This window comes from Ylistrum balloti, unplaced genomic scaffold (assembly GCF_031769215.1).
Source record: "Ylistrum balloti isolate Yb309-2 unplaced genomic scaffold, AGI_CSIRO_Ybal_v1 Utg370754, whole genome shotgun sequence".
NCBI lineage: Eukaryota > Metazoa > Mollusca > Bivalvia > Pectinida > Pectinidae > Ylistrum > Ylistrum balloti.
The window spans coordinates 381,766-405,978 of record NW_026782443.1 but is presented as its reverse complement, the minus strand read 5'-3'; the positions used below and the strand labels follow the sequence as shown (position 1 = coordinate 405,978).

The 24,213-nt window shown below is 37.0% G+C and overlaps 1 protein-coding gene across 1 annotated transcript in view; it reads right to left on the bottom strand.

The window, feature by feature from the left end:
- The window catches only part of LOC132558088 (uncharacterized), a 62,568-nt gene extending 39,296 nt beyond the window's left edge, over positions 1 to 23,272 (bottom strand). Inside the window, exons 1-8 of the mRNA XM_060222613.1 lie at positions 23,035 to 23,272; positions 22,236 to 22,658; positions 18,537 to 18,586; positions 13,775 to 13,999; positions 13,207 to 13,375; positions 4,910 to 5,059; positions 4,226 to 4,297; positions 2,807 to 2,983 (exon numbers count right to left, since the gene is read on the bottom strand). Of these exons, the coding sequence (XP_060078596.1) occupies positions 2,807 to 2,983; positions 4,226 to 4,297; positions 4,910 to 5,059; positions 13,207 to 13,375; positions 13,775 to 13,999; positions 18,537 to 18,586; positions 22,236 to 22,658; positions 23,035 to 23,272 (1,504 nt within the window). The remainder of the gene's footprint in view (positions 1 to 2,806; positions 2,984 to 4,225; positions 4,298 to 4,909; positions 5,060 to 13,206; positions 13,376 to 13,774; positions 14,000 to 18,536; positions 18,587 to 22,235; positions 22,659 to 23,034) is intronic.
- Positions 23,273 to 24,213: the final 941 nt, after the last annotated feature.

Genomic DNA, 24,213 nt, shown 5'->3' with positions numbered 1-24,213 from the left:
ATCTAAAGTCTCTTTCCTCCATTTTATTTGTGTGGTTATAGCCAAGAAAATAACAAAAGTTTTCTAAACAAAGACCATTTGATATAGGAGTAAGTATGATGGTTAACCTTGTTCTTTTCCAGCTTTCAAACAAAAATGGCAATTATGAACCTGTTTCAGTCTTTTGTTGTATTTAATATATAAGTCTATTAAACAGTGAGTTTAAATTTGAAAAAAAAATCAGATTTCCTTTAGGACTTGGCTCAAAAATCATTTTTTTAGAACCAGTGATATTATGTTCATTATTACACGAAAGGCTGACGGTCCTAAACCTTCGCCTGAGTTTTAATATACTAATGCAAATTATGCTGTCTACACACATAGTTGTGGTATCACACTACAGACTTTAACTTTGTGTACTCATCATTCATACATCACCTGCACATCCTCCACACATGATAAGATTATCTAGAGCACAACTGTGTGATAGGATCACATAATTTGTGTGGTTTGGTAAAAATGGTTGAATAACGTTACAGATTGAAAATTAACTGAAAAACTGTTATAGTTTTGATAAAAGTTATATTAAATGCCATTTGTTATTCAAAAGTTACTACCAGACCCTCATTAATTAGGCAACCAAGAGTATATATAGTTCCATATCTCAGTAGGTGGCCAGTGGTGTGCCCTGGGCAACAGAACATATACAGATATATATACTACAAGGCCATATCAGCTAGGTCTCTGGTGTAACAAACACAACACTATCAATACACCTGTATATACTGTTTTCTTACAAAACGACAGAAAAATGAGAGTTACACAGCACTGTATATAAAATTTCCTTTCTGACTGTATGAGATTTCAAATGATACATTGCTAAGACAAAAAGAGACCTCTATTTAATATCTATATGTATATAATGTATATATAATGAGTGTCCATTTCAGGTGTGGCACTTTGTAAACAAAATGCTTTGAATTATCAGTGTATATAACTATTCAGACTGTACCTGATAAATCTGCATTGAGCTTGAGAGAAATTAATTCGGAAATCACTGGTGCTCTTATCTATTTAGAAAATAATTGAACTCTATCCTACACATATCCATCAGTCATTTCTCAATTTATATAGATAGAATCACATTTGTGTGATAGAACTGCACATTTGTGTGATAGAACTGCACATCTGTGTGATAGAACTGCACAACATGCACACAGATGTGTGATAACAAGTTCTGTCCGGTTTTGCTTTGTACAGTCACATTGTTCATACATTGTGTGCACGTTGTGTAAAATTGTGTGATCCAGCGACAATACTAACAATCAACTTCGAGCAACATTTCTTTATCAGGCTGCACAGTTGGGGTCTTCACCCAAGTTCCATACCATCAAACTGCTATCTGATGGAAGTAATTTGATCTAGATCTGTCATCCTGAGAATAACTTATACTCCCCAAGGATGCATAAATTAACACATCAGTTGTTCTCATTTCTCTCCCACTGACCTCAACACTAGATGAATGACCTTGAATTTTGCCTTTACCATTTTAAAGCTGAGTCAGTGACCTCTGTGACCTCAGGATAAGGTACACATGGTTCCACGCACTCTAATCTTGGCAGTTTGTGTTTCTCAAGAAGCTGAGAAATAAGGTGGTCTTTGCTGGATTTTTTAGATAACCTTAGTCATAGCTGCTACAAGGAGATCCCAACACTAATGACATTTGTCATTCATGGAACTATAAACCCATCAAACAAAGTCATAACCCTAAAGGGCAATGGATGACCCTAAAGGGCAATGGATGGCACAGGTGTTATAAACTTTACAATTTTGATAAAACAACCTGAAGCTTTACACTCTTGGAAAGTTTTCAATACTACATTTTGTACAGTATATTATGTATCTAGGTCTAGAGAAGAAGTCATTTAACATATAAGCAAATTTTTCCACATTTAGTCTTACCCTTGGACCATTCTAATAAAAAATACAAGTCTAGTACATCATTAAAACTTTTCTGCAAAATTTGTTTTACAGAAAAAAGTTAGAAATGTGACAATGTTACTGTCACGGATGATGGACAATGAAAGATCAATATAAGACAAAGTGTCACACAAAAATTAAGCAATGGCAATCTTTCATGTTCCCCTACCTCTTCCTCATCTTTATCTTCTGATCTAAATCTATTTGATTAAAATCTATTAAAGTGTTATGAGATATCTTTTACACAAGTCTGTTAATTCAATATGGTCAACAGTGTAATCTTTAACCTTGTCTGATGACCATCAAAATCTAATCTTGTAATTAAGGTGTGAATATGACCTAAAATGGTTGAGTTCATGAGCTATCTTATACACATGTTTTTTCTCAAATGTTGTCAAAGGTGATCTTTGACCTTTAACCATACATTTGACCAATGACTAAAATCTAATGAGATGTAGATCTTGGTGGGGTACTACTATGATGAGAATATGAACTTAAGATCTATCAATGGTTTCATGCAATATCTTGAACACAGGGTTATCACTGATGCAAGCATGCTTATCTTCTACCTCTACCCCCAAGTAATTGACTAGAAGGGAGAGGAGATGTAAAACAGGTCACTGAGCTTTGCCCTATCTGTCAGAATTATAATGACCTAATGCAATGAGTTTTTATGAAAGACCTTATTTCATCAAATAAAAAGTAGATGTACCTAAAGACAAAATAAGATATAAATCTGAATTTATTTCTTTTTGTCCATATTGAATTATTTGCAGTTCTCTGAGTTAAAAACAGCTTGTTAGAGTTTTATGACTAAGAAGCCCATCCTGTTGATATTGTTATTTACCTTTCTTGCCAAGAGATAAGGCAACAGAAGTGAACTTGCCATCATCAGCCTCATTCAAGGCTGACATCACCATTTCTAACTGGATATCCTCCTTGATAAAACAATGAATCACCGATTTAAAAGGGAGAGACCCAGCATTTGTCACACATGGCACTCTGTTTTTCATCAAATCTGCACCTGTTGAAAAAGTGTGAAAATAAAAAGAAATGAAAAAGTGATTCCATGCTAATTTTTTTACTTCATTAAAACACACTGACAGTTTAACAGTTTTCCACTTAAGTTTTACTATCCTGTTCAAGAAAACAAGCTTACAGTTAGTGTTGCATGCAACACATGTCCCCTGCCGTAAATTACTGTATTTATCAGCAAATAAGCCCAAGTCCACTTATAAGCCCACCAATGTTCTGTTGTAAAGCAAATGGAAGCAAATGCTACTTAACTGTTTGCAATAAGCTAACCCTTTACTATGGATCCGAGTTTATATGTTGGCCCCATGATGTAATTGCAGTATAAATACATTATTTTTTCAAGTAATGTAGAACTGTTTCTGTATCAGAAGTGTCTTGTTTTATTATTTATAAAACAACAATTCTTACTCTGTTTTAAAAGACTGACTATAAAATGAGTAGACGATTATGAGAACAAGCTTACAGTTAGTGTTGCATGCAACACATGTCCCCTGCCGTAAGTTGCTGTATTTATCAGCAAATAAGCCCATGTCCACTAATAAGCCCACCAATGTTCTGTTGTAAAGCAAATGGGAGCAAATGCTACTTAACTGTTTGCAATAAGCTAACCCTTTACTATGGATCCGAGTTTATATGTTGGCCCCATGATCTAATTGCAGTATAAATACATTATTTTTTCAAGTAATGTAGAACTTGTTCTGTATCAGAAGTGTCTTGTTTTATTATTTATAAACTTCCAGTGTATCAAGTTTCAACCAAATCCATCAATCCGTTCTCAAATTATTGTCTGAAAACTAAATTGTGACAAGATTCTATTTTTAGTAACAGTTGCCTTTGTAGTTGATCTTTTGACCCCAAACAAAATTCCACACTATATTGCCTTATAAACTACCATTGTATGACGTTTCACCGGCAGGGGACGAATAAGTTAGCAGGGAATTACAAAGATAGCTTATAGACTAGTATTTATTTTTTCAAGTGTCTTGATATTTTTTGACCTTCAATATATACAGAGGCTGTTGGCCATCTAATTCTAATAATTAGACAGATAAATTAAATAATGGAAATAAGTACTGTGGTTTGGTTAGAAATTATGAAAGACAAAACCACTTTGTATCAGCAACATCTAGTTTTTGCATTCAGTGTCTAAAATATAAACACAAATCTAAAGATGTTTTCTTTAGTGGAATATATGTTATATTTCAAAGATTTAACATCTTTTAAAACCTACGTTTCTGCACCAATTCCCTGACTCCTCTTGGATTTACACTTTCATTGAAGTAGGAATATGTCCATGGTTCCTCTGAAATGAAAAATGAAGTTGCACTCAGTATTGGGTTGCTATAATAAATCGTGGTGAATGCCATTTTGCAAGATGTCCTAAATCTTTTGATCACCAGAGTAACCCAAAGATCTCCTCTATAAGGCCACCGGTGTATTCAAAACAGAAGGTTTTTAACATTTTCACTACGCAAATACAAGTATAAACGAGTCAATAAAACCAGTGATAGAAATCCTCCTGTATATCAGACAATCTAGCTGTAAATACCTAGAGCAAGCATTTCAAAAACTATCTATCATGGGCTTGCTTTAAAAATAGAAATGGATGCATAACCAAGCAAAGAAAAACAAAGTATTCAAGTACAGGAATGAGGAAGTCACATGTGACATTTATTTCACATTCAAAACCTCAAATTTGTTAAACATTTAATGTACTATTCATATGTAAACAGACAATTTAATTTGAATTAAAACATATGGTGTCAATTTTGACTTCAGATCAAACCGAAATTGTTTGCTAAAACCAACTGATCATCAAAAATCAATACACAGATATACCAGACTTTGTAAACTATTCCAGAGACATATATCAATGTTACTGCATATAAAACAGTGATATATCATAACTTCCTACTGAAGAGCGAAGCAGAATCCCAGAAGATAAGGAGGCAATCAGCATTTGAATTGACAATCGATCCAAAGGTCAGCCAGAGGTCAATGGCACCATACTGCAGCTGCAGACTGTTTTCTCCTGACAAAGGTAGTACTGGCATAGCACCTGTGGCTGTAATAAATCCCAAAATAAAGATTTCTTAATAAGCAGATTTAACAAAGTCCCATACTGTGTTGATAACATCATTACTATATTAAAAATGTGTTCCATAATCACAGTTTATTAATATCTGACTAGACACTACAGGTTAAAACGAAACATCTGGCTACAAAGCCTTACCGCATGGGACACAGTTATAACATTCACACTACTTTCGCCAAAATTCCCACTAATGATGTGTTTTTTAAAGATGGCTGATGGGATTAGTAATGGTTCAGTCAGAATCATTACATAGTAATCATGTACCAGTTTGGGTGGTCGAGTGGCACAGTGGTAACACATTCACCATTCACCTAGCTGACCTGGGTTCGATTCCCGGAACAGACGTGAAAAGGTAAGGGGTCACCTGCCTGACCATGTGGGCTTTCCCCGCGTACTCTGGTTTCCTCCCACAATAAGACCCCTCGAACACTTACATCCAGGCCAACAAAAGTGATTTGTAAAAGCTGACATAACTTGTTTCGCAATTGTTGTAAAATAAATAAAATTTATATTTTATATACTGTACCAGTTAGTAACTGTTAAGTGGATCAACATTTAGTGATATAGTGATATAGTGTACCAGACATAGTGATCATGTACCAGTTAGTAACTGTTAAGTGGATCAACATTTAGTGATATAGTGTACCAGACATAGTGATCATGTACCAGTTAGTAACTGTTAAGTGGATCAACATTTAGTGATATAGTGATATAGTGTACCAGACATAGTGATCATGTACCAATTAGTAACTGTTAAGTGGATCAACATTTAGTGATATAGTGTACCAGACATAGTGATCATGTACCAGTTAGTAACTGTTAAGTGGAAAAATATATAAAGCCAGTTATCCTAACCATCATTGGGTACTGCCCCTAGAGCCCGAGAAGGTCATATTTCCATCAATTCCTGCTATACAAAACATAAACTTTCCCTAATGAATAGTTTCAGATCAAATCTGATTAAATACCATACAATCCTTCAGCAGTATGAATAGAATTTGAAGCAGAATGTATTTTCTCAATTTCCCTTATTTGGCCAAACTGTCTTGTAATAGCAATTTCATTTACACAAAATATGTTCATCTTGTCCAAGTGCCTTTAGACAAAACGTAAACATTAAGGAGACACCGTTATTTACCTGAGTGATATTTTAGACCAAATCTAGTTTCAGATTGCAATTAAGAAGGATGATGAGTGGATAGCAACAGCCAAATTTCTTCTAGCAGAGATTCCCCTTAACTTGTCTTCAGCCTAGGGTCGAGATCCCCCTCCCTAACTTGTCTTCAGCCTTGGGTCGAGATCCCCCTCCCTAACTTGTCTTCAGCCTGGGGTCGAGATCCCCCTCCCTAACCTGTCTTCAGCCTGGGGTCGAGATCCCCCTCACTAACTTGTCTTCAGCCTGGGGTCGAGATCCCCCTCCCTAACCTGTCTTCAGCCTGGGGTCGAGATCCCCCGCCCTAACTTGTCTTCAGCCTGGGGTCGAGATCCCCCGCCCTAACTTGTCTTCAGCCTGGGGTCGAGATCCCCCTCCCTAACCTGTCTTCAGCCTGGGGTCGAGATCCCCCTCCCTAACCTGTCTTCAGCCTGGGGTCGAGATCCCCCGCCCTAACTTGTCTTCAGCCTTGGGTCGAGATTCCCCTCCCTAACTTGTCTTCAGCCTGGGGTCGAGATCCCCCTCCCTAACCTGTCTTCAGCCTGGGTTCGAGATCCCCCTCCCTAACCTGTCTTCAGCCTGGGGTCGAGATCCCCCGCCCTAACTTGTCTTCAGCCTGGGGTCGAGATCCCCCTCCCTAACTTGTCTTCAGCCTGGGGTCGAGATCCCCCTCCCTAACTTGTCTTCAGCCTGGGGTCGAGATCCCCCTCCCTAACTTGTCTTCAGCTTTGGGTCGAGATTCCCCTCCCTCACGTGTCTTCAGCCTTGGGTCGAGATTCTCCTCCCTAACTTGTCTTCAGCCTGGGGTCAAGATCCCCCTCCCTCACTTGTCTTCAGCCTTGGGTCGAGATTCCCCTCCCTAACTTGTCTTCAGCCTTGGTTGAGATCCCCATCCCTCACTTGTCTTCAGCCTGGGGTCATATTGACTTATCTTTTTAAGAAATAATTGCCTGATCTCAGTTATGTTTTATAACAAATTTGTTTTAATTTCACTCAGGTGTTAAAAGGAATAACACTTTAGCACAAACTTTTATTTAATTTCCTGTTTGGAACCCTGCCAGTTTATGCCAAGGGCCAAGTCAACCTTATTTTTCCAAGGGCATAGTAGTCAATCACAACAGGCGAAGAGGCTTGGTTCATCAATTTATTGTCGACCGGTTTCGCCCCTTTATGGGGCTTCTTCAGGACAACATAATAGTAATTTAGGGTACCTAAAGTACATAAAATGAGGGGACTTCTTCAATTATTCAATTATGATGTATGCTCAAGCGGCATAACTACCTCGCGATTGTACATATATTATAGACATATTGACATGGCATTACTAGTATATACAATGTATGTAAATATTAAAAAATTAAATAATTAAAGTCTATGTTATTTGTATAAAATTGTCTATACACGTTCATCCATACATCAATACATCAATGTTGATGACCTCATCTTAACATAACTTTACCTTCAGCAGTTTTTCTCTTTCGATTGTCATCTTCCATTTCAAATGCCTGAAGAAATAAACAGTTGGATTCAGTCTATGTTTATGTTCAAAGCGCCTTGCAGGCTGTTTAGTATACATACTCATTCTTGTTTAAGAATGGTTTCCATAATTGTCTTTTTCACATGTTATTCCTGTAATGAATGTTTTCATATTTGTGAGAATGGATGGTTGTTTTTCATACTACAAATTATTACAATGTTATAAAATTGGTTAAAAAACAGAAAGATGATATCAGGACGACATAAAAACATTGAAAAAATTCAAAGGGCAATCATCACTTCAAAAATTGTAAATTCCCAATGTCATTTTGGAATACCCAATGTCATGCTGTGGTCATAACATGTACCAAGTTTCCGAAAAGATAATGAAAAATTGAGGAAGAAATTAAAAATTCTAAAACAAAGTTTGATAGCTCTGTTGAATCAAATTGCTGTATACGAAAACATGATGTGATAAAACCTACCATGTAGTCAAGCTTAACATTATGAAGTAAAAAAGGGGCCATAACTCTTCCAAATGTAGCCAAATCAAACTGCCATTCATGAAATCACAACTTCTATGCCATGATGATAACACTTACCAAAAATATGAATAAAATCAGTTGAAACCTGAGAGGCAAGATCTCCAAAAAGATCTAAACTACTAAAATTACTAAAACAACAATGAAAAATGAAATATAATTGTCAATTGTAAAGGGCAAAACAAGGGTCTCTAAGATTTGTACAAATTAATTGTCAACTTTGTTTATCTGACTCTCTTTCATGCTTAAAGACAAAAAATATCAAGAACAAAATATCGCAATATTAAGAGGCAAAACCAGAGCAGTATCTACACTAATACGTCTATCAATTTTTCTGAAGATGACACACAGATGTAGACAGAGGGAGAACCTTTAAATATCATCTACAAAGGCATTTCATGTGGATAAACATAACATAGAATAGACAGTCATTAAGGGATAACAACCCTCTGATCATGCCAGGGTCTAAATGTCATACAGTAATTGTATCAACCCTCTGATCATACCAAGGTTTAAATGTCATACAGTAATGGGAAATTGTATCAACCCTCTGATCATACCAGGGTCTAAATGTCATACAGTAATGGGAAATTGTATCAACCCTCTGATCATACCAGGGTCTAAATGTCATACAGTAATGGGAAATTGTATCAACCCTCTGATCATACCAAGGTTTAAATGTCATACAGTAATGGGAAATTGTATCAACCCTCTGATCATACCAAGGTCTAAATGTCATACAGTAATTGTATCAACCCTCTGATCATACCAAGGTCTAAATGTCATACAGTAATTGTATCAACCCTCAGATCATACCAAGGTTTAAATGTCATACAGTAATGGGAAATTGTATCAACCCGCTGATCATACCAAGGTCTAAATGTCATATATTAATGGAAAATTGTATCAACCCTCTGATCATACCAAGGTCTAAATGTCATACAGTAATTGTATCAACCCTCTGATCATACCAAGGTCTAAATGTCATACAGTAATGGGAAATTGTATCAACCCTCTGATCATACCAAGGTCTAAATGTCATACAGTAATGGGAAATTGTATCAACCCTCTGATCATACCAAGGTCTAAATGTCATACAGTAATTGTATCAACCCTCAGATCATACCAAGGTTTAAATGTCATACAGTAATGGGAAATTGTATCAACCCTCTGATCATACCAAGGTCTAAATGTCATACAGTAATTGTATCAACCCTCTGATCATACCAAGGTCTAAATGTCATACAGTAATTGTATCAACCCTCTGATCATACCAAGGTCTAAATGTCATACAGTAATTGTATCAACCCTCTGTCATACAAGGTCCCTACAGTAATTGATCATACCATCATACCAAGGTCTAAATGTCATACAGTAATTGTATCAACCCTCTGATCATACCAAGGTCTAAATGTCATACAGTAATTGTATCAACCCTCTGATCATACCAAGGTCTAAATGTCATACAGTAATTGTATCAACCCTCTGATCATACCAAGGTCTAAATGTCATACAGTAATGGGAAATTATATCAACCCTCTGATCATACCAAGGTCTAAATGTCATACAGTAATTGTATCAACCCTCTGATCATACCAAGGTCTAAATGTCATACAGTAATTGTATACAGTAATTGTATCAACCCTCTGATCATACCAAGGTCTAAATGTCATACAGTAATTGTATCAACCCTCTGATCATACCAAGGTCTAAATGTCATACAGTAATTGTATCAACCCTCTGATCATACCAAGGTCTAAATGTCATAATAATGTCATAAATGTCATACAGTAATTGTATCAACCCTCTGATCATACCAAGGTCTAAATGTCATACAGTAATTGTATCAACCCTCTGATCATACCAAGGTCTAAATGTCATACAGTAATGGGAAATTGTATCAACCCTCTGATCATACCAAGGTCTAAATGTCATACAGTAATTGTATCAACCCTCTGATCATACCAAGGTCTAAATGTCATACAGTAATGGGAAATTGTATCAACCCGCTGATCATACCAAGGTCTAAATGTCATATATTAATGGAAAATTGTATCAACCCTCTGATCATACCAAGGTCTAAATGTCATACAGTAATTGTATCAACCCTCTGATCATACCAAGGTCTAAATGTCATACAGTAATGAGAAATTGTATCAACCCTCTGATCATACCAAGGTCTAAATGTCATACAGTAATGGGATCAATTGTATCAACCCTCTGATCATACCAAGGTCTAAATGTCATACAGTAATTGTATCAACCCTCTGATCATACCAAGGTCTAAATGTCATACAGTAATTGTATCAACCCTCTGATCATACCAAGGTCTAAATGTCATACAGTAATGGGAAATTGTATCAACCCTCTGATCATACCAAGGTCTAAATGTCATACAGTAATTGTATCAACCCTCTGATCATACCAAGGTCTAAATGTCATACAGTAATTGTATCAACCCTCTGATCATACCAAGGTCTAAATGTCATATAATAATGGAAAATTGTATCAACCCTCTGATCATACCAAGGTCTAAATGTCATACAGTAATTGTATCAACCCTCTGATCATACCAAGGTCTAAATGTCATACAGTAATTGTATCAACCCTTTGATCATACCAAGTTCTAAATGTCATACAGTAATTTATCAACCCTCTGATCATACCAAGGTCTAAATGTCATACAGTAATGGGAAATTGTATCAACCCTCTGATCATACCAAGGTCTAAATGTCATACAGTAATGGGAAATTGTATCAACCCTCTGATCATACCAAGGTCTAAATGTCATACAGTAATGGGAAATTGTATCAACCCTCTGATCATACCAAGGTCTAAATGTCATACAGTAATTGTATCAACCCTCTGATCATACCAAGGTCTAAATGTCATACAGTAATTGTATCAACCCTCTGATCATACCAAGGTCTAAATGTCATACAGTAATGGGAAATGTATCAACCCTCTGATCATACCTGATCATACCAAGGTCTAAATGTCATACAGTAATTGTATCAACCCTCTGATCATACCAAGGTCTAAATGTCATACAGTAATGGGAAATTGTATCAACCCTCTGATCATACCAAGGTCTAAATGTCATACAGTAATTGTATCAACCCTCTGATCATACCAAGGTCTAAATGTCATACAGTAATTGTATCAACCCTCTGATCATACCAAGGTCTAAATGTCATACAGTAATTGTATCCCTCTGATCATACCAAGGTCTAAATGTCATACAGTAATGTCATACAGTAATTGTATCAACCCTCTGATCATACCAAGGTCTAAATGTCATAAAGTAATGGAAAAATGTATCAACCCTCTGATCATACCAAGGTCTAAATGTCATATAATAATGGAAAATTGTATCAACCCTCTGATCATACCAAGGTCTAAATGTCATACAGTAATTGTATCAACCCTCTGATCATACCAAGGTCTAAATGTCATAAAGTAATGGAAAAATGTATCAACCCTCTGATCATACCAAGGTCTAAATGTCATACAGTAATTGTATCAACCCTCTGATCATACCAAGGTCTAAATGTCATACAGTAATTGTATCAACCCTCTGATCATACCAAGGTCTAAATGTCATACTGTAATTGTATCAACCCTCTGATCATACCAAGGTCTAAATGTCATACAGTAATTGTATCAACCCTCTGATCATACCAAGGTCTAAATGTCATACAGTAATGGTATCAACCCTCTGATCATACCAAGGTCTAAATGTCATACAGTTGTATCAACCCTCTGATCATACCAAGGTCTAAATGTCATACAGTATTGTATCAACCCTCTGATCATATATACAGTAATTGTATCAACCCTCTGATCATACCAAGGTCTAAATGTCATACAGTGATTGTATCAACCCTCTGATCATACCAAGGTCTAAATGTCATACAGTAATTGTATCAACCCTCTGATCATACCAAGGTCTAAATGTCATACAGTAATTGTATCAACCCTCTGATCATACCAAGGTCTAAATGTCATACAGTAATTGTATCAACCCTCTGATCATACCAAGGTCTAAATGTCATACAGTAATGGGAAATTGTATCAACCCTCTGATCATACCAAGGTCTAAATGTCATACAGTAATGGGAAATTGTATCAACCCTCTGATCATACCAAGGTCTAAATGTCATACAGTAATGGGAAATTGTATCAACCCTCTGATCATACCAAGGTCTAAATGTCATATATGTCATACCAAGGTCTAAATGTCATACAGTGGGAAATTGTATCAACCCTCTGATCATACCAAGGTCTAAATGTCATACAGTAATGGGAAATTGTATCAACCCTCTGATCATAACAGGGTCTAAATATCATACAGTAATTGTATCAACCCTCTGATCATACCAAGGTTTAAATGTCATACAGTAATTGTATCAACCCTCTGATCATACCAAGGTCTAAATGTCATAAAGTAATGGAAAATTGTATCAACCCTCTGATCATACCAAGGTCTAAATGTCTAAATGTCATCATACCAAGGTCTAAATGTAAATGTAATACAGGGAAATTGTATCAACCCTCTGATCATACCAAGGTCTAAATGTCATACAGTAATGGGAAATTGTATCAACCCTCTGATCATACCAAGGTCTAAATGTCATACAGTAATGGGAAATTGTATCAACCCTCTGATCATACCAAGGTCTAAATGTCATACAGTAATTGTATCAACCCTCTGATCATACCAAGGTCTAAATGTCATACAGTAATTGTATCAACCCTCTGATCATACCAAGGTCTAAATGTCATAAAATAATGGAAAATTATATCAACCCTCTGATCATACCAAGGTCTAAATATCATACAGTAATTGTATCAACCCTCTGATCATACCAAGGTCTAAATGTCATACAGTAATTGTATCAACCCTCTGATCATACCAAGGTGTTAAATAAATCTAAATGTCATACAGGAATCCTGATGTTTACTAAAGAAGCTGGTAACCGTTTCAAACATAGTACTGGCTACATCTCTCCTGTGATAACCAAGGTTACCAGTACCCAAGGCAGGAAATGATATTTCTTTACGCTCCCTCTTATCAGCTTGCATCAGACAATTCCACATAAACTGCTTCATATACTGAAATTAACACATAAAAAGATATTTAAAAAACATGAACAGTACTACAGTATATGCCCTAACCACTGATGTATTCAAATCATTAAGATATCTAATTTCAACATGGCATTTCTTATCATATTGTTGTGACTCAATCAAAGACAATATATCAATCTTTGGATAAGGAAAAAGCTGTACACTGGTAATTTGTTGACATTACTCATCAGTATATATACTTATGAGAGGTAATTATCTGAATGTAATAAAAGCTTGTACAATCCTATGTTTACACTTCTGCATAATGAAAAATGAAAAAGCTAATGCATCGATTGAAAAAAAAAAATCTGCATGATATTGATGTAAAGGATACATTTCAAAATTTTCAAGCCACATTTATGATAACATAATACTTTAAATTACCTCCAAATTTCTGTCCTTTTGAAAAGTTGGCAAAGCTCCATGAAAGACGTTTTTACACTGCAGCCTGTACCCATGTGTGACTACCACCTGCCCATACGCAACACTATGGTGATACTGGTTACACTCTCTCTGTATTTCTGGTCCTGCTCCTTTCAGTATAGAACTAGATACAGCACCATATTCCAATCTTAGATCATTGCTTGTAGTGTTTACAATTACCTCGCTCTGAAAGGACCATAATGATATCATGACAGAAACTTACAGGAAGTTCACAGACTTTGATGGTCATCTGAGAAAAAACACCTACCAATGATATATACTGAACAGCAGTAGTGGTTACACATGTCAGAACAATCATTAAGTGATTATAGCAATCATTTATTTTAGAAGTGAAGCTAGGTGACAAAAACAACAACACTTTCTGCATATCAGTTTCTCAACATTTCCACAAAACTCCTAAAGTAACAACACCTGATTACGATGATCTCAAGATGTCAACTGGAACAAGTGTGTAGAACTAGAGTGCGCTATGTTTCTGTGTAAGACTCAAAACCTCTTTATATCCCTGTGTTTCATTACTCCAGGCTTTTCCATTGAAGCCCAAATATATGCATCGTTCGGCAAATTTACGACAATCAGAAAGTTAATGAGAAAATTTCCTTTTGTTTCTTATGCTAATATAACATTAAAATGTACTTCAGCTGAGTGATATCTATTAAAACAGTGTGTAAGAATACTGAAACAAAAAAACTTCCCACCAATCTGCATTCTCAAATTTACATGTGCAGTAGGTCTGTTTGCAGGTAATTATGCAATGTTGCACATGCTGCATGCTTTTTGTGGTGTCATTTTACTGGTAGGATGCAGATGTATAGAAATTGGAAATGTGAAGCCATTCATGGGCACAAAGGGTAGTCTGAATAGGTTGTATACCTGGTACATGTTTATAGTACATACTGACCTCTCACTGATGAAAACTCTGGAGAATGTTTTACTTTGGGTCCGCAACAATTGTAAATATATTGGCATGTTTAAATGAGGAATGAATTTTAACAGCTTTTATATCGATACAAACCCGAGTTTTTTTTTCTAGTAAAACCAATTTTTGTGATGTTCTAACTACCATAACTTTAGCATGTAGATACAGTACCTGCCTCTATGAGGCCTGTCCCACACCTGACAAATTCCCTTGAAAACTGGGGGACTCAGCTGCCACTCCGTCAATACCAGTTGGCCACTCCTGGAGAGTGTGTCCGCCAGAACTTTACGTCTGCCCAGAAGACGCTCAACTACATCTGCTGGTAGATAAGAAGAATGCAGATGGCGAGACCTGGTGCCCGATGTCTCTCCTGATATGCGACAACTGTAGAGTTGTCTGTCACCACTTAAATCCTTCGAAAGGACTGCCGAGCCAACAAAACAGTCCTCATCTCATTCCTGGACAACCTCCTCGCCAGGAGAATCATCATCTAATGACTCAGAAAGATCAGGATCTCTATCCATGGATCCAAGAGAGAGATGAATGACATCATCCTCCTCTGCTGTGCACACACCCTCACACTCTATATCCTCCACCTCACTGGGACCAGAGGTCCCAGGAGGAGGTAAAGAGTCACCTAGAGGGGTCAACTCATGCCATACTCTTGGACTTGGGAGACCAACAGGTCAGTACAAGAGGTGAAAGTCCTAAAAGTTCTAGAGGGAGAGACCTAAGCAAAGGGGTTCCAAGAAGGAAAAGTCATTGGGTAATACCCAAATCCCTGTCAAAAAGACAAAGATGGACCACTTCTGCTAGGTGGACAACTGGACATGTACGGGCCTGAACTGCCGGGGTTACTACTGGAACTGAAGACCATCCACAGGCTGGTTTGAGCAGCCCAAGGATGGTTGCCACCAGGCATATGTATTCCCAGGCCCAGCATCAAAGATGCCCCTGCCAACAGCTCCACCTGGTGCACTTGGATCACTTAAGGGATCAGTGATCAGGGAATCCCTGGACAGGAGGGACCACCCCCTGCTCATGAGAGGACATTGTAGCGATGAGACCTCCCAAGACAGGAAAGGCAAAATTGTCTATCAGCTCAGAGCCAGAGACAGACCTCTTAACAGCTGCCAGAAACTAGAAAATGAATATCTCTAACAGCAAGAAGATTACTGGGAAGGCTGGGACATCTTGATCTGGGACTCTCCATGAGAGCAAACTTTACACAGAGTAGACTAACTGAACAAAGTTTACACGGACTAGACTCACTAAGCAAAGTTTACACAGAGTAGACTCACTGAGCAAAGTTTACACAGAGTAGACTCACTGCAAAGCTAACAAAGGGGAAAAGCATCATGAGGGTCCTGCTCTCCAAAGAAATGGGAATATCCATGGGCAGTAACCTGTCATAATCCCACCCGAGACATACGTACAAACAACAACTAAAAAATTTTTTAAATAAGTATGGAAAGTAAAAAACTTCGAGGCAAGCAATAAGCAACATTTTGCTAAAAAAATTACAGTAAAGTCTGATAAAATGTTACTCCCTAGGAAGAACTGTGAGACTTATATCGGTAATAAAAGCACCTTAAGATGCTTCCATTCATGAGGAGTATTTGATTCTACCACAACTGGATCTTGAGAAGAAGATTTTTTAATATTTAAGTCAATTTGATCCTGTTTGGCCCCATCCATCAGCCCCTGGGGGTCAGTATAGATAAAAAATGGGCATACCATCAGGCTGTCATCCTTCACTCATATTTCGAACCAAGTTTGAAATATTTCCAATGAAAATTAAACAAATTATGCTGAAAATTCAATTTTTATCTATATAAACTATAATAAACTTTACCCCCTCCCTATGGGGAAATGCGAAACCCTGGGGACATGAAATTCAAAATTTTGGTAAAGCACCTTAAAATGCTTCCATTAATGAGGACTATTTGATTCTATCATTTCTGGGTCTTGAGAAGAAGATTTTTTTAAATTTAAGTCAATTTGACTCCATTTGGCCCCACCCATCAGCCCTTGGGGGGGGGTGGGGACTGTATAATACACAATTTTGATTAATCTAAGGCCAGGAAAGGTTACTGCAAAATTTCACTGAAATCAGATCAAGGGTTTTTGAGAAGTAGTCGATAGTGTTAAATTGTTTACAGATGCACGAAACCTGATGCCGGATGAAGGGCATTAGAATAGGTAACTATGAGACTCAGGTAAAGGCTTAATGGCAGACCATATGGCACACCACTAGGAGACATTGAGGAAGCAAACAGCGAAAAATTGGCACAAAAACAATAAAGCAAACCAAATTAACGTCAATAAAGGGCAAATGGGTATAAGTAACACCAAATGTACAAAAAACAAGTCTCAGAAATGAACTGAATGGCTGACATAGCCACAAAATGAGTAAAATGACAGCCATCAGAGGCGCCATAAAGGAAAGAGGAAGGGAGATCACTCTATGTCTCTCTCATAAATGCTCATGAGACTGTCAGGAGGGTGGGATTTGTTCTGGAGCTACAAAGATTGGTTCAGGTACTGTATTTGCATACTAAAGTTATGATATTTATTACTGAAATGAAAATACCATATCGTTTTGAGTATGTTTCTCTGGTAAATTAAATTTCATTAATAATATCAATATAAATGGATTATTTTTTCTCTTCAAGATCTTAGTGAAAGTATATATAAGGGCTTTAATGAAAGGAAGCTGCTATATTGTTTTAACAAAATTTACCCTTGTGACTTAAAATATGGGCTTATTCTATTTTACAAACTTTGTTTGGCTTCACCCTAGTTGTAGCTACCAACCGAATAAGATGAAAGTTTGGCTTTTTGGTTATTGAGAAGAAGTTAAAGCTAGATGGATAATGGATATTATCATTGATGCTGTGGGTGAAGCTTAAAATAAGGCAGCCATCATTGATTTCAAAATGACCATGAAATAAAAATACCTGGTTTGGACCATTTCTTGATCATTACAAGCAAATTCAATCTTTATTTTGTGTTGTTCAAGTAAACCATTACAACATAATAAAATGTTGTAACTGTCTTGTCCACCACACTACCAGGTGAAATAACCAAGAATTTGTCAGCATCTTCTGATTAATATCATCACTAAGTATTAGCTCAATTACACCTGTAAAACTGGAGAGTTCAAAAATCGGTATTCCAAGACGACAAGATAGCAATACTTTTTCTAGATCTGGACATTCTCAGCATCATTCCAGACAAGATTCCAGTAAATCTTAATGCTTGACCTTGAGAAATTTGAAATATGTTTCCTCTCGGGTGCGGGTGATGCTGGCCTCCGAAGTCAGTATGGTGTAGTTTCGCTCACCTTTACTCCAAATATGTTATTATGAAATTTTTATATGTACATGTTTATTAAACTAGGTTAAAAATAAACAGTTTCCTAGGTTAAAAATAAAAGGTTTCCCTATTCTAGAAAAGGGTATGCCAAGATTTTACAGCCAGTTTGATTGTTTGGTATTCTTTTCTTGACATTTAGAGTAAACAGAGCTCGAGGTATGGATCATTTATTTTATACTTTAGCAGGACAAAAAAAGTGTTTTTCAGGAAAACCAAGACTGCACAATTATGAGTGTCAAACTTTTGACCAGGTCAAAAAATTAAAACGTTCATGTTGGCATTCTTTTTTTAAACTCACTATCAAGTTTCCTCTCAATGTCATGGTTCATGAGACTGCATAAGTACTTTTTAGTAAGTGAAATACATGTACATTATGTATCAAGACACTGAAGGCAGATTACTTACTGTCATCTTTGCTAATTCTCCACGGTGTACAACAATAACAGGTTTCTTTTCTGAAAACAAAATACATCTTATCAAAAAGCTGGAAAATAATTATCAACCTTTCCATGATTGTTGTTCTAACTTTTTACGTTTTCTATGTATGAAAATAATTCACTTGTTCAAAATCTTGAATTCATATGAGATAACTTGTAAGATAAGGAAATTAAAACAAAATATAGTGTTGCTTCTACTTAAATGTCTACAAATCCTTTTTAACTTACAATGCTGAAACAGATCAAAACATTGTTTATTTAATTGTGTAGAAATAGAACTGCTGTTCTGCTGTATTATTAAAACAAAAGGCCCAATGGGCATGCAGCACTCAACTGGTATATACCAGTCAAATATCATTCCTCTAGGCTTTTTAGTTTATGAGAAGAAGACTTTTAAATGTTTTAACAAATCCGACCCCTGTGACCTTAAACATTAAAGGAAAATACCAGACAAATATCATGCCTCTAGGCCTTAAATTTTATGAGTAGAGGTACCAAAATTTGACCCCTGTGCCTTTGAATATATACTAAACAAAAAAAGAAAAGTTACACTACTTTATTCTGTGATTAATTAATTAACCCCTTCATAAATCCTTACCAATTATGTACAAATAAAGTAATTGATCAATTCTGATAAAACTGCAGTCATGATTCATTATAAAACTTTGCGTTCAGTTGATTTTAATCAACTGTAAAGGACGTTGGGGTCAATATCAAAGGTAACACCATTAGTAACCAGTATGGCCACCATTTGCGAAGTAAACAGCATTGCAGCGACGTCGCATGGAACTCGTAAACCGGCGGATAATTCAAGGAGAGATGTTGTTCCATTCAGCGATCAAGGCTTGGGCCAGTTCCTGCAAGTTTGACGGCTGATTTTGACGTTCTCTCACGCGTCGCCTAAGAACGTCCCAGACATGCTCAATCGGTGACAAATCAGGTGATTTAGATGGCCAATCTCACACCTGTATGTTATTCTGCTGCAAGAAAGTTCTGCTGACACGACTGGTGTGCGCTGTTGCATTATCCTGTTGAAAAATGGCGCCAACGCCATGGCTTATTAAGAATGGCGGAACCACTGGTCTTAAAATTTCTTCCCAATATTGATTGCCGGTTAAATTGCCATTTAACACAATAAGCCTGGTACGAGTCCTCCCACAAATGCCATCCCAAACCATTACACTTCTGCCGCCAAAGCTGTCCCATTCTGCAACGCAGCAGTTCACAAAACGCTCCCCTTGTCGCCTCCACACTCTGCGCCTTTCGTCACCGTGTTGCAGACAAAACCTGGACTCATCTGAAAACAGAACATTGTTCCATTGTCGTAAGGCCCAATGATGGTGAACATGGGTCCAGTTACGCCGATTACTACGGTGACGTTACAACAAATTGGGTCCAGTGTAGGGACGCCGCGCTTTCAATTGGTAGGCCCTCAACCTGTTGCGGACTGTTTGGGGAGACACACGATGCCCAAACAATGTCCTTGTAGTCTCTACTGCGGTTACGAATCGATTGCGCAAGTGTATCATTCGTATACGACGGTCATCCCTGGCAATCGTTTTACGGGGTCGGCCGCTTCAGGGACGATCGGATGTTGACCCAGTTTGGTTTAAGCGAATTACCAACTGGCAAATTGTCTTAACGCTGCAACCAAAATGCCAAGCAACTCGACGGTGAGACTCCCCAGCCTGGATCATGCCTACAGCTCTTTCTCTCTGTACTTGTGACAGCCGGGCATAATGATAAAGTTGATAGATAGCAAGATTCGGTGATTTCTAAGTCCTAACGATCTAAGGAACAGTTGTCAGTTTGAATGTTTATGAAATTCAAGCGAAGATACAAATTAGTCGCAGAAAACCTAGTGCCGCTCTTTCGCTAATACAGACTTTCACGCTTGAATGATTTTGGTAACCCCCTTGGATTTTGTAATGTAAAACATTACCATTTTCTAATATTGCACAAACGTCATTTTGTTTTCACTCATTTACAGGTATTCGCCAAGGAAACATGATAATCTTTCTTTTTTTGTTGAGTATATGTCAAGGTCATTTCTTTTCACAAACTTTGTTGGGCTTCATTTAGCCCTTTTAGTTCCTGAAAAGAAGTTGTTTAAAAGTTTTTACAAATTTGACCTGTGACCTTGAATATAAGTCAAGGTAATTTCTACTTCTGGGCTTCATTCAGGGAATATACTAGTCAAATATCATGCCTCTAGGCCTTTCAGTTCATGATGAAGAAATTGTTTAAATTGGTTAACAAATTTGATCCCTATGACCTTTAATATAAGTCAAGGTAATTTCTTTTTGCATCCTGGTATCATACCAGCCAAATATCAAAACATTTCATCCATTGGTTATTGAGAAGGAGTTATTTAAAGGAAAAAGTTGACACTGACGACGGATGACGGACGGATGATGGACACTGTGTCACAGCATAAGCTCACTTGGCTAGGTAAGCTAAAAACAATCACTTCATGTATGTTATACTAAGAACTTATGGTTACAAACAGTATTTTGAAAATAAAAACACACACATCTATTGAACTTTGAATCTTCACTCTTTTACAAACTAAACAGTTCCTGGTTTAATGTTATTGCAAACAAATAAATTATCAAATACCATTATAGAGTACCACACTACCTACCAATTATGGAGCAAATTTAAGGGCTATCAAATCTTTGCATTTTAAGTGTAATATTGCAATTACTTGACTTATTTGATTTAAAAATTCAAACTTTAAAAGCGATTTTGTTACAAGAAAAAATTATAGATTAACCACGACAATATGTAGTATATCTGTGTCAGAGAAAAGAAGTAACAAGTAACCTAATGGTTGATTAACAATTTCCAAACACATTTTGCATTCATTGTTTTTAACTTCTATCCATATAATACATGTACAATAATGTAAATACTATGGGTTACAGATCTCTGTATCAGACCTGTCTGTGTGTTATACATACCTCTGACATCAGTCACTATGGGTTACAGATCTCTGTATCAGACCTGTCTGTGTGTTATACATACCTCTGACATCAGTTACTATGGGTTACAGATCTCTGTATCAGACCTGTCTGTGTGTTATACATACCTCTGACATCAGTCACTATGGGTTACAGATCTCTGTATCAGACCTGTCTGTGTGTTATACATACCTCTGACATCAGTTACTATGGGTTACAGATCTCTGTATCAGACCTGTCTGTGTGTTATACATACCTCTGACATCAGTCACTATGGGTTACAGATCTCTGTATCAGACCTGTCTGTGTGTTATACATACCTCTGACATCAGTCACTATGGGTTACAGATCTCTGTATCAGACCTGTCTGTGTGTTATACATACCTCTGACATCAGTCACTATGGGTTACAGATCTCTGTATCAGACCTGTCTGTGTGTTATACATACCTCTGACATCAGTCACTATGGGTTACAGATCTCTGTATCAGACCTGTCTGTGTGTTATACATACCTCTGACATCAGTCACTATGGGTTACAGATCTCTGTATCAGACCTGTCTGTGTGTTATACATACCTCTGACATCAGTCACTATGGGTTACAGATCTCTGTATCAGACCTGTCTGTGTGTTATACATACCTCTGACATCAGTCACTATGGGTTACAGATCTCTGTATCAGACCTGTCTGTGTGTTATACATACCTCTGACATCAGAATTTACCATCTCCCATCCTTGTTCTATTTTGTCTTGTTGATCTGTTACAGAGACTGGTGTAGCATCTTTAAATCTGCCATCAAATACTTCCTTACACCCCAAAAACATCTCTTGTTTCTTCGTTAAATAGGAACAAGAACAGCCCACAGCATTCTCAGACATCAGAACAAACAGAGTGCTTTTGACTAATGTTGTGTATGCTTTCTTATGTACCCATCCAATTGGTTCACAGTCATCCAAAAGAATAGTGAGTGATGTGTTCTTCCTCTCTGCAGCTGATTCAATGATACGTTTAAAGTGTGTACGTATTATATCTTTTTCTTTGCTTTTTCCATCTCTCCACTCAGGTAGGTACAGAGTAACAAAAAGCTCCTCACCCTCTCCGCAATAAAAATTGATGGCGCTTGAATCTATAATCAAATATTACAAAGACTAAAAATTGAATAAAATTGTTGTAAAATGTTTATTAGTTAAAATTATTGCCTTGAGGACAACTAAAACCTGATATTAACTGGTTCTCAAACTTGTGTATTACATTAACTGTGAAAATATCATCTGGTTAAAAAAAACCCACTTATTATATGTAATGCTACATTTTATGACCTTACCATTATTTAAAAACCTATCGCATAAAGCTGAGTAAGCACCATGAACCACTGAATATCACTGATTCTTCATGATGTCTTATTTTCTTTGGAATTTCCTATCATTATAAATGAAGGATTCCTTTATACATGTACAAGCTATACATTATTTGCATAAAGCTACCTGAACTTTTTATTGTACCTTTTCTTTCCAGTTTCACAAAGACATTTGATGAAGACTTCTCACCATCACCATAGTACAGAGCTACATACAGTCCAGGATCTGCTAATTTCCACTGGTGTCCAGCGAGACTGGAGGATCCCTTGGTGGTCAGAGTAAGACCCAGTCTGCCAGACATCAATGCTTTCTCTTCTGACACTTCTACTTCCGGTTCCAACATGGTCACTAGACATCTTGTATCCTTACTAACTTTGGTCATTATGTCCTGCCCTGTCTGTGTCTTGAAGAAATCTTTGCTGATCTTGTCCTTGAGCAAAAGATTTCTTGATGTCACTGTCTCTGAAATTTTCTTCAAGGTACAACCAGCCTTCTCAAGTGTCCCACGTGGTCCTTTAACTGTCCATCCCTGCTTTCCTTTGTTTATGACAGGACAAATCTCCACACCATACTTCTGTTCTACTCCCTGTATATTTTCGTGTAGTAATTTCCCACAGACATCCAAAGTCAGGTCTCCAATAGGTGTATATAACACGGTCTTTGTTCCTTCCTGAAAAAAATTTTCCTTCATGCTGTTAACAGTTTGTAACACTTTATTTTCAATGTCTGCTGTACATGTGAACACAACATGACTCTTCTCTGATAGTACAACAACTTTATCATTGTGTTTCTTCATTAAATCAGCCATTTCCTTTTGTACATCTGGTGAGTCTAAGAACAACCTCCATTTAGTATCTATCTCAAATGTTCTGTGTACGATGGCCGATTCTATCTGACGGAGAACAGTGTTTCTGTCAGCTGCAGTTGTGTACACTTTGATAGTGTCTACACTCTGTTCCAGATAATAGGCAAGCTGCTGACTTTTGAGAGTTCCCTCTACAAAGTCCAGTACACAACTGACCTTTAACATCCTCAATATCTCTGGTCTCGAAGCCCTGCTGAAGAAGTCCATGCTTTCTCTCTCTATTTCTTCCACCTGATTCTTAATCTCTGCTTTAACTCTTCCTACAGTACCTTCATCTCCAGTGATATGAATATAATTATCTTGCCCTAAAGTGATCTTCAGATTTCTAAATTTCTGACGAAAATCCTCCAGTATTGGGATGGACGTCAACATGTTCATTTGAAGTCTATTCATCTTCAACTTTTCAGTGACGACGGGACACCCACCATTACTGTCAGACAGATTAGGTCTGTTTGGCA